At 33.4% G+C, this 14,887-nt stretch overlaps 2 protein-coding genes across 2 annotated transcripts; one reads left to right on the top strand and one right to left on the bottom strand.

The window, feature by feature from the left end:
• The first annotated feature begins 599 nt into the window (after positions 1-599).
• On the top strand, positions 600-4,090 carry LOC143540738 (isopentenyl phosphate kinase-like). The gene is made up of 12 exons (XM_077033720.1): positions 600-766; positions 2,011-2,241; positions 2,307-2,404; positions 2,476-2,518; positions 2,799-2,860; positions 2,958-3,014; positions 3,095-3,130; positions 3,224-3,301; positions 3,409-3,475; positions 3,547-3,609; positions 3,693-3,796; positions 3,886-4,090. The coding sequence occupies exons 1-12, from the start codon at positions 706-708 to the stop codon at positions 3,979-3,981; spliced, it is 996 nt and encodes a 331-aa protein (XP_076889835.1). The 5' UTR covers positions 600-705; the 3' UTR covers positions 3,982-4,090.
• A 244-nt stretch (positions 4,091-4,334) lies between these two features.
• LOC143540739 (eukaryotic translation initiation factor 5A-like) lies at positions 4,335-8,039 on the bottom strand. The gene is made up of 5 exons (XM_077033721.1): positions 7,865-8,039; positions 5,069-5,191; positions 4,928-4,984; positions 4,759-4,833; positions 4,335-4,673 (listed from the first exon to the last, which is right to left on the bottom strand). The coding sequence occupies exons 1-5, from the start codon at positions 7,985-7,987 to the stop codon at positions 4,572-4,574; spliced, it is 480 nt and encodes a 159-aa protein (XP_076889836.1). The 5' UTR covers positions 7,988-8,039; the 3' UTR covers positions 4,335-4,571.
• Between the last annotated feature and the right edge of the window lie 6,848 nt (positions 8,040-14,887).

The raw sequence follows: 14,887 nt of genomic DNA on the forward strand, positions 1-14,887 counted from the left end.
ATTAGTATTGGTTGTTATTATGGTTTAAAAACTGGAATATTAAATACACGGGTTAAGTAATTCTATAAAAAGGACAAAAATTAGAAGAATGATAAGAATTTGTGACCAAAAAAAAGTAAAAGTAAGAAAAAGAATGTTTCCTCCGCCTTCCTCACTCTTTAAAAAAATCAAAATATTGAGGAAAAAATATCACTGTGTATTTTAATTTTTCATTGTGTTTTTTGTTTATTTTTGTCATTAATTGCATCTTTTTTTTATCGTTAGTGTGACTTTTTTCTCAACATTGTATCTTTTTGGAGGGTGTTTTTCTTTTTTTCCTTTCTTTTCTGAACGAGAAAGACGTAAGAACATTTTAGTTTTTTTTAATTGTTTATATTTTGAGTTACGATTATTATATTATTATTTTTATTAAAAAAATTTGAGTTTTTTTTTTCTACAAATTTTTCACGCATTTCTTGACCTTTACCTTAAAACACATGTTATTATGTTAAAATGCAAACAAGTTTTTTTACAAAAATAATAAGAAAGAATATGTAATTAAACATAAAATAAGGGGCTATTTAGTATTTACATCATCTTCCCAAAACAAAAGTACAAACTACCAAGATTCGATTCGTCAACAACTAAACACTTGAAAGACCAAACAAGTGTGAAATCAAATCATATTCATAGGAATCAACTGGTCACAGAAGCAAGCATCAAACTATGGAGACAAAGCAAAATAATACCAAACCCAAAACCCCAGTTCGTTGCATCGTCAAACTCGGTCAAACATCCTTTCTTTTCACTTAAGTTAATTCCCTTATTATGGTTTATGCTGTATATATATATATATATATATATATATATATATATATTTGTAACTATATTAGAGATGGAAATGAAACCCGAACATGATGGGAATACCCGAAACATCTGGGACGAGTATAGGGTCCGGTAAGGGACTGGGTTTTGGAGACTGTTTGGGATTGAGTTTGGAAAATGTTGTGTTTTCAAAAAGCCAATAAGTTAAACTGTGTTTGTTAATATTAAAAATCTTTTTTATTTTAGCTTTTTGAAATGGTTAAAAAGCAGTTGTTCAAAAGCCATAAATCCTGTCTTTTCAAAATGGTTTTTTGAAAAAAACCAATACGCATTTTTCAAACTCAATCTTAAACATGCTCTTGAAGTTTTTCACGGGTGCGAGTCTACGAGATGGGTAAGGAATTTGCTTATATACCCGTTTACCCTATTAGATACCCAGCATGATTTTCGGTATATATAATATACCCGATTTATTTTAGGCATATACGATAGATAATATACTCGATTATATTCCTAATTTCTGTTGACCGAATTAATTTCAAGTGTATACTGTATGTCAGTATATAATATGCTCCATTTATTTTAGGTATATACGGTATAATAATATACCTAGGGGTGGGCTAAAGCCGAACTAAAAACTAAAACTTTGGTTTTTGAATTTTTGAAAACAGTTTGCTTTTGATTATTTGATTTTTCAATTTGGCTCAGTTTTGGTTTTTTCGGCCACTTGAATTTGAAAATTTTGGACCGAAGAAAAAAAGTTGGCTCAAAATAATGAAGTCGGGCCTTAATCATTTAGTTATTTAAAAACTAGTGGATTATTATACATTTGAGCTAAAATATTTGAGTTACAGATTTATTAAATTCTTATAAATTACTTAAATAAACTTTAAAATTTTTAAAATGTAATATTCGATTCGGTTTGGTTTTTTGGCTTTTATTACATGCAAAACCTAAACCAAACATCAAACCGTAAGTTCGCTTTTTACAAAAACATAAAATTGTACCTTCGGTTTTTGTTTTGGTTCCGTTTTTCCTGTTCAGGTTTTTCGGTTTCATGCACATCAATAGATACCCAACGGGTTCTGGGACGGGTATGGGATAAACTTTTATAATCGGGTATGAAGTCGGGATTATATAAACCCGACCCATTGCCATCCCTAAACAAGATTCCATACTGAATAATAATAATATGTGAACTTATAGGAGGCGCAGCGATCACCTGCAAGAACGAATTCGAAAAGATAAACGAAACCAATCTTACTACAGTTTCTTCACAGCTGCGGGAATCAATGACGTTAGGATCATCATCTGGATCAGTACTTGGAATGGATTGGAGCAAACGCTCGGGAATATCGGAAACTACGAATAATGTTGACGAGTTTACGGAACAACATGTTTTAGAGTACAACATTTTTGTTGTTATTCATGGAGCAGGTCAGTTAAGTTGTATATGTGAGTTATGTTTTTCGGTTTTCAATTTTATTATTTATGTTTTTCAGGGTCTTTTGGTCATTTTCAAGCTAGTAAATCGGGGGTTCATAAAGGAGGACTGGATCAGCCTCTTGTGAAAGCCGGTTTTGTTGCTACGCGTATTTCTGTAAGCGTTACTGTTTTTTAAAGTTGACTTTGTCTCGTGTTTTTATTGTTGGTTGTTTCTCGTTTTATTAGGTGACTTCGCTCAATCTTGAAATAGTTAGAGCACTTGCAAGAGGTACAATTCTAGTTAACTAGTTATTAATGCGGTCGATTCTATCATTTGACTTGTATAATATATAAGTTCTCATTGTTCAAGATTTCAAGGATGGCGCAGTGGTGGGCCCGTGAGTATTTCCCTATGGATTAGTAGGGGAATCACGGGCCCATCAATGCCCTGATGGTTAGCAGGGTATTGGTGGGACCCATGAGTTTTCTTAACTGATTCTCACGGTTACCAAAATAAAGTTAATCCTGGCGTAAATTATTATTTATTTTTGTTTAAAACTTTGTTGCAGAGGGTATCCCGTCAGTTGCAATGTCTCCGTTTTCATGTGGATGGTCAACGCGTGAAAGAAATGTGAGGATGAACATAAAAGTCTTTATCGGGTTATTTGAATTTTTGTGACATCTTTTACATATGAACAATTAAAAACCAAAAGCATACTTTTTTACAGATAGCTTCTGCTGATGTGTCAACGGTGGTTGAAGCCCTTGACTCCGGTTTTGTTCCAGTAAGTTTACACACATGACTGTCAAAAGTTCTAAGTAAAATTAACTATTTTGTAAATTTGAATGAATAGTTTCCATCTAGGTTTTGCACGGTGATGCGGTTCTTGATGAGTCACTGGTATGTAGCATTATTAGCATTTAACAAAGAGTGTTCTTCTATGCTAATGACGATTAGCATTTAGTTACAGCGTGTTATATCATATTGTTTCAGGGCTGCACTATATTAAGTGGAGACGTGATCATAAGTCATCTAGCCGCACATTTAAAGCCTCAATTTGTAGTTTTCCTTGTATCCTAATGTTTTATTTTCCTTCAATATATATAGCTTTAAACCAAAGTAATATTAAACATGCTAAATATTATTTCTATAGTGTTCCTATACAATAAGCAATAAAGACCGATGTTTTTGGCGTATACGATCGCCCTCCTTCAGAACCGAATGCTGTTCTTCTCAGAGAGATTGGTGAGTAAAAGCTTTATACACGGTTCTTTGTCTATATTGTTGTTTAATTTGATTAAACGATGAGTGGACAGCCGTTCGTGAAGATGGCAGTTGGTCGGTTGTGAACCCAACATTTGAAGACTCAGATAAGCAAGGTTAGTAAAATAATATGGTTTATTATTTAGTTTTTAAGCGATGAATAAAATAATAAAGTTTTAAATGATTTTGCGTTGAATAGTTGAGATTAGTGTGGCATCGCACGATACAACAGGAGGTATGGTGACCAAGATATCAGAAGCCGCAATGATCGCAAAACTTGGTATTGATGTGTATATTGTGAAGGTATGTATATATGTGTGTGTTAATATTTTTCATTCATAGCCTGCTTTTTTTATAAAGGTACTTAACTATGAAAATGTTTCTCTTTATAGGCAGCAACCGAACACTCGTTGACAGCCTTAAGTGGTAAACTGAGAGATAAGATCCCTGAAGACTGGCTCGGAACAGTTATTCGATATGTTTCATGAAACATGTTTTGTCATGTGTTCTGCAACTTCATTTTTTCATGAGCCTCTTTGTTACATTGTTGTACCATGCAATTTGACCAGTTCAGGTTTTGATATAATTCTCAGGCAATCTTCAATTTATGTTTTAAGATTCATTTGGAGTTCATGTATGTTTATATTGTGGATTTTTTTTATTAAAACTGTTAGACAATACTCGTGTGTGCTTTAAGCGACTTGTGAAAAGTTTTTATGCTTAGAAACAAAGCTCGTGTGCTTTAAGCGACTAACGCGAGCCAATACTTGTTGGCGTTAAAGAACAGATGTTACAAAACAAAATAGTTGAGCAAAATAAGCATTTTATAAGTTCATAAGTTCACATGTCAGCCTCCCAAAAAAATGAGATGCAAAGTGTACATATCCCTCTCACCAAACAACCAAAATGTCAACACAAAAAAACAAAACAAAACAAAACAAAGCAAAAACTGTAGGAAACATAACAGAAACCTAGTAGAAACCTTCAAATAACCAAACACCATGATTCTAGCATATGGTTCTTTAATATGAAAGCTAACAATTACTCCACATTCCAATTCAAGCAACAACTTCTTAAGTTACTTGGGACCGATATCCTTGAGAGCGCAGATCTGCTCCTCTCCCATCGCAGACATGACGGTCACAACGAGGTCCTTTCCTTCAGCAAAACCATCCTTAATCTGCACAAATATGGTACACTATAGTTACAATATGCGTTAAACGAAACATGGTAATTTACTTATTGGCGTGATTATCGATACGAACCTGTGTAAGCAGAGTGTCATCGGTTGGAAGCTTGAGGTCATCCTTGGTACCACCACTCTCAGTCAACAAACTCACCTACACAAACATTAAGCAAAATATCACTATATGCACACTTACATAAAAATCTAAAGAAAGTGACAAATACCAAAAGATACTAAAAGACACTTACAAATCCATCCTCGGAGATATCAATGAGCTGATAATCGGTACGGTTAACATGTGGAACCTGTAATTAACAAGAATAACATAAGAAAAATATATACTTTTTAATAAAGAAATGAAATTGATTTTTGATGTATAAAAACCATACATCACAATTGTGGGAAGATGGAACGATATCTTCAAGTTTCTTTCCATTGAAGATATCGATCGCAACAAAGTGACATTTAGCATGACCGTGCTTGCCAGTCTTAGAAGTAGAAACTTCAACAACCTGCAAAAAAGAAATTATTACAGTTAACACTTAACACATACGAGTATTTAAATTAACACTAACTCACATTATAAACACAAACTACAATAACAGAATTTGCTTTCATTTTGAGAATACTGTTTCTGGTAATTAAAAAAAAAGCCACCGATTCATGGTGACAATAAACTTCAAATTTCTATCAGATTAAAGAACAAGTGGCACAGATGGATGATCATTAATCTATACATTTTCCAGAATGCGAAACTTAAACTAGAAAATCTTCACAGATAAGATTAAGGGTGCAAACAAGCCGAGCCACTCGAGATCAGCCGTTACAAGCTCAGCTCGAAACAAACTTAAACAAGCTCGAGCCTAAACAAGCTTTTTGTTTATATAATTTTATTTTATTTAATATATATTTTCATAATAATTATTATACTCAAATATATGATTAAAATAACTAACTAATATATACTCTATTATAAATATAAATTGGAATTATATGTAACTTGTAAATAACTATAAAAATATATATATATGAAATAACTAAATAACTAATAAACAATAAACGAGCCAAGCTCAAGCCAAGCCAAACTCGAGCTTTAGAAATACAACTCTAAACAAGCTGAGTTCGAGCCTAAACAAGCTAAGGCTCAACTCGTTTCAACCCCTAAACAAGACCATAACTAGAAGTGCAAACAAGCTGAGCCGCTCACAAAGCAACTCAAGATCAGATGGATGAAAAGCACAAAACAAAACAAGCCAAGCCTCAAATAAAGCTTGCCTAGTTATATCAATCTGTAGCTCAAGCCTTGTATGGAAATTTGTTTAGGCACGTGGAGCCTTAACCAGCCTTGCGACCTTTTAAAGTTCAACTCTTTTAAACTTCTATGTATTAGTTTTACACAACATAGTCTTATCAAGCCAAGCTTTAGCTCGTTTAAGATTCTGCATACGAGCTCAAGCCGACCTTAAGCTCGTCTGATTTTTATCACAATATATACAAATACAAATATATAAAATTGTATATAAAAAAATTAATAAACAATAAAAAATAAAGAGAAAACTACCCAAAAAAACAAATTTGACCAATTTTTTTCAAAAATAGACACTAAAATTTAGCCACCAACACCAAGAGAGATAAGAATTGATCCAATCAGGATTCACCACATACCTCAATACGGCTACAAATGTGGAAGGCGGTTAAGCCTTAGCCGTCACTCTTTGGACACTGAAAATCATTAAAAACAACCTCAAACTAATCAGAAATTGCCACACGTCGAAAGCCGGCTAAAATTAGCATAAAAGTCTTAGATGCCTCGTTGTAGGCTAAAAAACAACACCGGCTAAGCCGGCATCTCCTTTTTAGCCGCTAAAAAAAGAAAAGGCGGCTAAAAAAGGGAAGTCGGTTAAGCCAACGTTGTCTTTTTAGTCTACATTGATGTGACTAAGGCTTTTAGACTAAATTCAGCAAGATTTGGACACGTGGCCATTTCTGATTGGTCCGAGGTTACTCTTTTAGATTTTCAGTGCTGAAAAAGTGACAGCAAAGCTTTCATACTTTTAGCCGTCTTGTAGTGCGTGGCAAAGCCTGACTGAATCAATTAGAATGCCTCTTGAGATTGTATAGTAAACTTTGGTGTCTATTTTTGAAAAAAATTAGTCGAAGTTGATAACTTACGCAACTTTCCCAAAAATAAACAAGTCGAGCTCAAACTTTGACTCGTTTACGGTTCTGAAAACAAACTCCAGTCGATCCTTAGCTCGTCTAGTTTTTCTCAATACATAAACAAACATATAATATTGTATATAAAGAAAATAATAATCAATAAAAAACTAACAAGCCGAGCTCAAGCTTTGGCTTATTTACGGTCCTGAATACGAGCTCCAGCCGATCTTTAGCTCGTCTGGTTTTTCTCAATATATAAAATTGTATATAAAGAAATTAATAATCAACAAAAAACTAACAAGCCGAGCTCAAGCTTTGGCTCGTTTACGGTCCTGAATACGAACTCCAGCCGATCTTTAGCTCGTCTGGTTTTTCTCAATATATAAAATTGTATATAAAGAAATTAATAATCAACAAAAAACTAACAAGACAAGCTCAAGCTTTGGCTCGTTTAAGGTTCTGAATACGAGCTCCAGCCAATCTTTAGCTCATCTAGTTTCTCTCAATACATAAACAAATATAATAATATTGTATATAAAGAAAATAATAATCAATAAAAAACTAACAAGCCGAGCTCAAGCTTTGGCTTGTTTAAGATTCTGAATACGAGCTCCAGCCGATCATCAGCTCGTCTGGTTTTTCTCAAAACATATACAAATATATAAAATATTATATAAAGATATTAATAATCAATAAAAAAACTAACAAGCCAAGCTCAAGCTTTAGAAAAGAAGCTCAAATAAATATAAAATAACTAAAACTGTATATAAATAAATTAATTAATCAACAAACAATAAACAAGCCGAGCTCGAGCTTTAAAACATAACAAACTCAAAGCTACAAAAAAATATCTCGAAACGAGCCGAACTCGAGCCTAGTAATAACAATCAGTAAACAAGTAAACATATTATAACATTTCAATCCATATAACCTTATAACAATAAACTAATAATAATAACAATAATCAAATCCATAACATTAACATCAACTAAATCAGATCTATAATATTAATATTAAACGAATACCTTACAAGCACGATTCTTAATAACAATATAACCGTTCTTCCTGATGGTACCGGCTTGCTGCGGGAACGTTTTCGATGCTCCGGCATCGGCTTTTGACTCGAACTGGTGCTCTTCGTCAGACATGATTATTATTATTATTATTATTATTATTATTATTGGTATTGACGAAGAAGAAGATGATGATTGATTGAATGAGTGTGGAATTGGGGATTTAGGGTTTTGAACGGCAGCCGTACAGAAAGATTGGTGAGATTGGATTGTGGCCGTTGGATTGAAGAGATTGGGGTTTGGTTGTTATATTAATGTCCTTCGTGTTATGAATATCTATTATTCAAGATCAAGATTTACCCAATCTAGATCTATCAAGCAAGTGGATGAGCTCTTTGTCAAATTTATTGATAATGTCCCATACTACATGACCATCAGATAGTTAATCTTGTCTAGAGAAAAGGTTAATCTTTTGTAGTATAAATACTAGCTCAATGTAAAGGAGAAGATGCACCTCATACATACAAATTCATAAGTGATACATTTCACTACTTTCTCTCTTTACTAAATTTTCTAAAGTTCTCAAGTTTTAGCACTAATCTTGTGTTAATTCTTAAAATTATAACACGTTATCAGCACGAGCCGCTTATATCCTAACCAAGAAAGGTAATAGACACAAAGGTATCTACATAAGCATCATAAACACTTCTTTAATTATGTACATTAGATATATATCTATGCATATACATATACTAACTAATATACTGAGTAATAGCAATAATGTGTATAAACATTGTTATTAAAATTTGATAACTATTCTAACTTTTATTTATATATGCACACTAATATTTCATTTAGAAGTTAGATTTATTTACACTAACAATTCTATTCTTATTATTGTGCATACTAATTATATATATTTTATAAAATAAACTGTATTTAATATCTTAATTATTATCTTACTTTAAAATAATTAATATTATATATTATATATATACACACACACAAACGGTAATATTACCGTTATAAACGGTAATATAACCGTTATAAATGGGTTATAAACCTCCACTATAAATAACCAATCATTAACTCCATTTCATTTACAACAAACATTCTTCTTATTAAATTTATCCAAGATAAAATTCTCAAAATGATTCACCCGGTTTTGATGTTGGTCACTATAATGCTTATACTACTTCTCATTCTAATTTTTAATCTCCCATCTGAAGAGTTCGGCATGTTCTTTTTCTTTTATATGTTTATAGCTCTACCAATGTATTGTATCTCATTGTTGATTGATATATATGGATTCTAATATTTATCTTATTATTTGCTCTATTATGTTTAGCAACAAAATGTCAAATATAGCAAAACTCGAATTCCCAACACTCAACATTTCTGGAGAAAATTATATGTATTGGACAGCAAATGTCAAAAGACATTTAAAATCTATGGATGTGTTAGACGCAATCCAAGAATACAATGATTGCTCTGACCAGGATAAAGCAAGAGCTGATGTTTTCATCCATAAACATATTGATGAATTGCTACAGCATGAATATTTTAATTATGATAACCCATATATGATATGGGAAGATTTGAAAAGCAGATTCGGTCATCTAAAGGAAGTTTTACTTCCTACTTCTAGAGATGAATGGAACAGTCTTAGGTTCCAAGATTTTAAGAGGGTAAATGATTACACCTCTGCTTTATACCGAATTTGTTCAAAGCTAGAATTTTGTGGGTATCTCGTAACAGAGGAAGAAAAGTTAGAGAAAACTTTCTCCACGTTTCATGCATCAAATATAAACTTGCAAACACATTATCGTTTGCAGAATTTTAAGAGATACTCTGATCTAAATGCATTACTCCTTGTAGCCGAGAAAAATAATGAATTATTGATAAAAATCATCAATCTCGTCCCACGGGTTCATTAGCAATACCAGAAGCACATGTTGCTCACAAAAGTTCTCATAAAAATTCTAATCATAAATGGGAACAAAGTCGAGGACGAGGCCGTGGACGTGGACGTGGTCATTTTGACAAAAGGCATTTTAATGATCGTAAGCATCCATTCAAATGGAACAATAACTCTTACGGTCGTGGTCGTGGCCGTGGTCGTGGTCGTAACCAGAGAGCCAATAATTATCATGTCCCACACAATACCAATTCCAACCACCAAAATAAATGGAATGAAGCTGGTAGGTCCGAAAACAATGGCACTTCATGTTTTAGATGTGGAAGTACAAACCACTGGGCAAAGGCTTGTCGCACAGCTCCACATCTGTGTGAACTGTACCAAGCCTCTCTAAAAGGAAAAGAGAAAGAAGTGAACCATGTTGATAACTTTAATAATATCAATGCTGAGCTGAGCGTTGAAGACTTTGGGATGGAACTTTGAAACAAAGTTGCTTGACTACTATAATTAGATGCAATTATTAAGTGTGTTCTCATTATCTTTAATTATGTAGTTTCTCTTCCATGTACTAGTTGTGTTTCAATTAAAGTTCTTATTAAAATATCATATGTCTTCGTTATACACTTATTTTTTTTTCTCTTAATATTTTTCAAGATTTAAAATGAAAATCACCGGAGCACAAGATCAAACAAATGAAGAAGATATATGTATAGCGGATAGTGGAGCCACGCATACTATACTTAGATCTAAAAAATATTTTTATGAACTGAAACCAACAAAAGAGATCATCAATACAATATCAGGTCCTACAAACTTGATAGAAGGAGTGGGAAAAGCTAATTTAGCATTACCAAATGGTACAAAGCTCAAAATAGAAAATGCTTTATTTTCCCCAAAATCAACAAGAAATTTTTTGAGTTTCAGGAACATATATCATAATGAATATGATACTCAGTCAAGGACTGTTAGTAATGAAAAATATTTGCATATCATAAGCAAAGATCAAATATTGGAAAAATTGCCAATGCTCCATTCTGGTTTGCATTATACATATATAAATGTGCCTCAAGCACATATGGCAGTCAAAGAAAATTGTTGCGATTCTGGTATCATAAACTTATGGCATGACAGATTAGGCCATCCAGGATCCACAATGATGAAAAGGATCATTGAAAATACACATGGGCATCCACTGAAAGGTCAAAAGATTCACAAAATAGATAAAATGCCTCAATGTACATCTTGTTCTCTTGGAAAATTAATTACAAGGCCTTCGCCATTAAAAGTCGATAAAGAAACACCAATGTTTCTTGAAAGAATTCAAGGTGACATATGTGGACCAATTCATCCACCATGTGGACCATTTAGATACTTCATGGTCTTAATAGACGCATCCAGCAGATGGTCTAATATCTCTTTATTATCGACTCGTAATGTTGCTTTTGCAAAATTTCTTGCTCAAATTATCAAATTACGTGCACATTTTCCGGATTATACCATTAAAAGAGTAAGGCTTGATAATGCGGGAGAATTTACATCACATGCTTTTGATGATTATTGCATGTCTGTGGGAATTGTTGTAGAACACCCTGTTGCTCATGTACACACACAAAATGGCTTAGCCGAGTCGTTGATCAAACACCTTCAGCTAATAGCTAGACCATTAATAATGAGGACAAAACTCCCTGTTTCTATTTGGGGTCATGCAATTATGCATGCTGGATCATTAATCCGCATGAGACCAAGTGCAAATCATAAATACTCTCCCACACAACTTGTTTCTGGAAATGAGCCAAATATCTCTCATCTTAGAATTTTTGGTTGTGCTGTGTATGTTCCTATTGCACCACCACAACGCACAAAAATGGGTCCCCAAAGAAGGTTGGGAATATATGTTGGATATGAAACATCTTCCATCATAAGATACCTTGAACCTTTAACAGGTGATGTATTTACAGCACGTTTTGCTGATTGTCATTTTAACGAGACAATGTTCCCAGCATTAGGGGGAGAAATGAAAAAGCAAGAAAGAGATATATCATGGTGTGTGCCATCATTGTTACACCTAGACCCAAGATCAAAACAAAGTGAGACAGAGGTTCAAAAAATAATACATCTACAAGAAATTGCAAATCAGTTACCTGATGCATTTACTGATATAAACAGGGTCACTAAATCTCATATACCAGCTGCTAATGCTCCAGCTCGAGTTGAGATTCCAAGCAAGCAAAACCATAATAATGCGCCTCATTAATCTCAAAAACGTTTAAAACGTGGAAGGCCAATCGGTTCAAAGGATAAAAATCCTCGAAAAAGAAAGGGTTCTGAGAAGGATACTGACCCTAAGGAAGGAATGATTGACAAAACCTTCCCTCAGGAAAGAATAAATGATATAACATTTCCTCAGGAAGAAATAAATGATTCCAATAAAGAATTGTCAATAAACTATGGTAAATCACATATAATGTGGGATCGAGATGAAATGGAAAATATTGATGATATATTTTCTTATTCTGTGGCAAGCGATATCATGGAAGAAAATGATGACCCTGAACCAAAATCTGTAGATGATTGTAAAAATCGACAAGATTGGAACAAATGGAAAGATGCTATGCAAGCTGAATTAAACTCACTAAACAATCGAAAGGTTTTTGGACCTATTGTCATTACACCAAAGTCAATGAAACCTGTAGGATATAAATGGGTTTTTGTGAGAAAACGAAATGAGAAAAATGAAGTTACAAGATATAAAGCAAGACTTGTAGCTCAAGGTTTTTCTCAGAGGCCAGGAATTGACTATGAAGAAACATATTCTCCTGTCATGGATGCTATTACGTTTAGATATTTAATCAGCTTAGCAGTCTCTAAAAATTTAGAGATGCGCCTTATGGATGTTGTCACAGCTTACTTGTATGGATCACTAGATAGTGACATCTATATGAAAATTCCCGAAGGATTTAAACTCCCCGATGCAATAAGCTCAAAGCCTAAGGAAATGTATTCCATCAAATTACAAAGATCCTTGTATGGACTGAAACAATCTGGAAGGATGTGGTACAATCGTTTGAGTGATTATTTAATAAGCAAAGGATACACAAATAATCTTATTTGTCCATGTGTCTTCATCAAGAAGACAACATCAGGATATGTGATCATAGCTGTGTATGTTGACGATCTAAATTTAATTGGGACACAAAAGGAAATTAATGAAGCAATTGCTCTTTTAAAGAAAGAATTCGAAATGAAAGATCTTGGAAAAACCAAATATTGTCTTGGTTTACAAATTGAGCATATGCATAATGGGATACTTGTGCATCAGTCAACTTATACTGAGAAACTCTTAAAACGTTTCAATATGGACAAAGCAAATCCTTTAAGCACACCGATGGTTGTTAGATCACTCAATGTTGACAATGATCCATTTCGTCCTTGCGAAGATAATGAAGAGATTCTTGGTCCCGAAGTACCATACCTCAGTGCAATTGGAGCACTTATGTATCTTACTAACTGTACAAGACCTGACATTTCTTTTGCAGTTAATTTATTGGCAAGATTCAGTTCATCCCCTACTAAAAGACATTGGAATGGCATTAAACATATTTTTCGGTATTTAAAAGGAACTGTTGATTTAGGTTTATTTTATCCTAACGATTCAAAAGAAGGGTTAGTTGGTTATGCAGATGCAGGTTATTTATCTGATCCCCATAAAGCAAAATCTCAAACTGGATATGTATTTAAGAATGGAGGAACTGCGATTTCATGGCGTTCTCAGAAACAAACACTCATTGCAACATCTTCAAATCATGCTGAAGTCATTGCATTGCATGAAGCTTCAAGAGAATGTGTATGGTTAAGATCTATGTCACGACACATATTGATTTCTTGTGGACTAGAGAAAGATCGAATTCCAACTCCTATCTATGAAGATAATGCAGCTTGTGTCTCGCAAATGAAGGAAGGATATATCAAAAGTGACAGAACAAAGCATATACCACCAAGATACTTTGAGTATACTCGAGACCTTATTAAAGACAATCAGGTTGAAGTGAGATATGTCCAGTCCAGCAACAACTCAGCTGATCTTTTCACAAAAGCACTTCCCACAGCAACATTCAGGAAACATGTTCATGATATTGGCATGCGCCATGTACGAACAATGTAACGACCTGCAATTTGAGGGGGAGCTATATACTGCACTCTTTTTCCCTTAGCTAAAGTTTTTTCCCATTGGGTTTTCCTTTAGCAAGGTTTTTAATGAGGCAGTAATTCAATATCCCAAAGTTTGCAAAGTGTCATCCAATGGGGAGTGTTATGAATATCTATTATTCAAGATCAAGATTTACCCATCTAGATCTACCAAGCAAGTGGATGAGCTCTTTGTCAAACTTATTGATAATGTCCCATACTACATGACCATCAAATAGTTAATCTTGTCTAGAGAAAAGGTTAATCTTTTGTAGTATAAATACTAGCTCAATGTAAAGGAGAAGATGCACCTCATACATACAAATTCATAAGTGATACATTCCACTACTTTCTCTCTTTACTAAATTTTCTAAAGTTCTCAAGTTTTAGCACTAATCTTGTGTTAATTCTTAAAATTATAACACTTCGTGTATTGTTTGGTTGACATATTACATCCTCAATGTTTTGGGTTGTGAATAGACCCGTAAACGAACTGAACGTTCGGTGAAATGTTTGTGAATCGTTTGACAAAAAGTTTGTTTATTTATTGAACGAACGAATATGAACAAAAATTTGTGTTCAATTATTTATGTTTGTTTATTTCCATCTATTTATGTTCGTTTATGTATTAATAGGAAATAACTAAGTATTATCCAGATGAGTAATCTACTTATAGGCATGGTTGTAAAATTCCCGACTAGGCGCCGAGTAATCGCTACAAGGTAAGGTGTCGAGGCGACTTTTTTTTAACTCCGCCTAGTTACTCAGAATCAATCAAAAGTGGTCTACGTCCGCCACAATTGGATCTAGTCGGTCAACTCGAGCCGATTTTGACTTTAAAAGATTAAACATAATTCATTTTTCCATAATATTAAAAAATGACTAACATATTTTTAATTAATAGTTTTCATATTTTAGATACTTTAGTATTT

The sequence above is a fragment of the Bidens hawaiensis genome, unplaced genomic scaffold (assembly GCF_021521415.1).
Source record: "Bidens hawaiensis isolate Kalapana, Puna unplaced genomic scaffold, B.hawaiensis_p1.1 tig00012328_1, whole genome shotgun sequence".
NCBI classification, from domain to species: domain Eukaryota; kingdom Viridiplantae; phylum Streptophyta; class Magnoliopsida; order Asterales; family Asteraceae; genus Bidens; species Bidens hawaiensis.

What these genes read in the sequence shown, in the direction of transcription:
- LOC143540738 (XM_077033720.1), top strand. Translation starts at nt 706, where the DNA reads ATGGAGACAAAGCAAAATAATACCAAACCCAAAACCCCAGTTCGTTGC. An exon ending in TTGTTGCTACGCGTATTTCT is followed by an intron (nt 2,405 to 2,475) that starts GTAAGCGTTACT and finishes TCGTTTTATTAG; the next exon opens with GTGACTTCGCTCAATCTTGA. An exon ending in CGGTTCTTGATGAGTCACTG is followed by an intron (nt 3,131 to 3,223) that starts GTATGTAGCATT and finishes ATATTGTTTCAG; the next exon opens with GGCTGCACTATATTAAGTGG.
- LOC143540739 (XM_077033721.1), bottom strand. Translation starts at nt 7,987, where the DNA reads ATGTCTGACGAAGAGCACCAGTTCGAGTCAAAAGCCGATGCCGGAGCA. An exon ending in TTAAGAATCGTGCTTGTAAG is followed by an intron (nt 5,192 to 7,864) that starts GTATTCGTTTAA and finishes TCTTTTTTGCAG; the next exon opens with GTTGTTGAAGTTTCTACTTC. An exon ending in ATATCTCCGAGGATGGATTT is followed by an intron (nt 4,834 to 4,927) that starts GTAAGTGTCTTT and finishes ATGTTTGTGTAG; the next exon opens with GTGAGTTTGTTGACTGAGAG.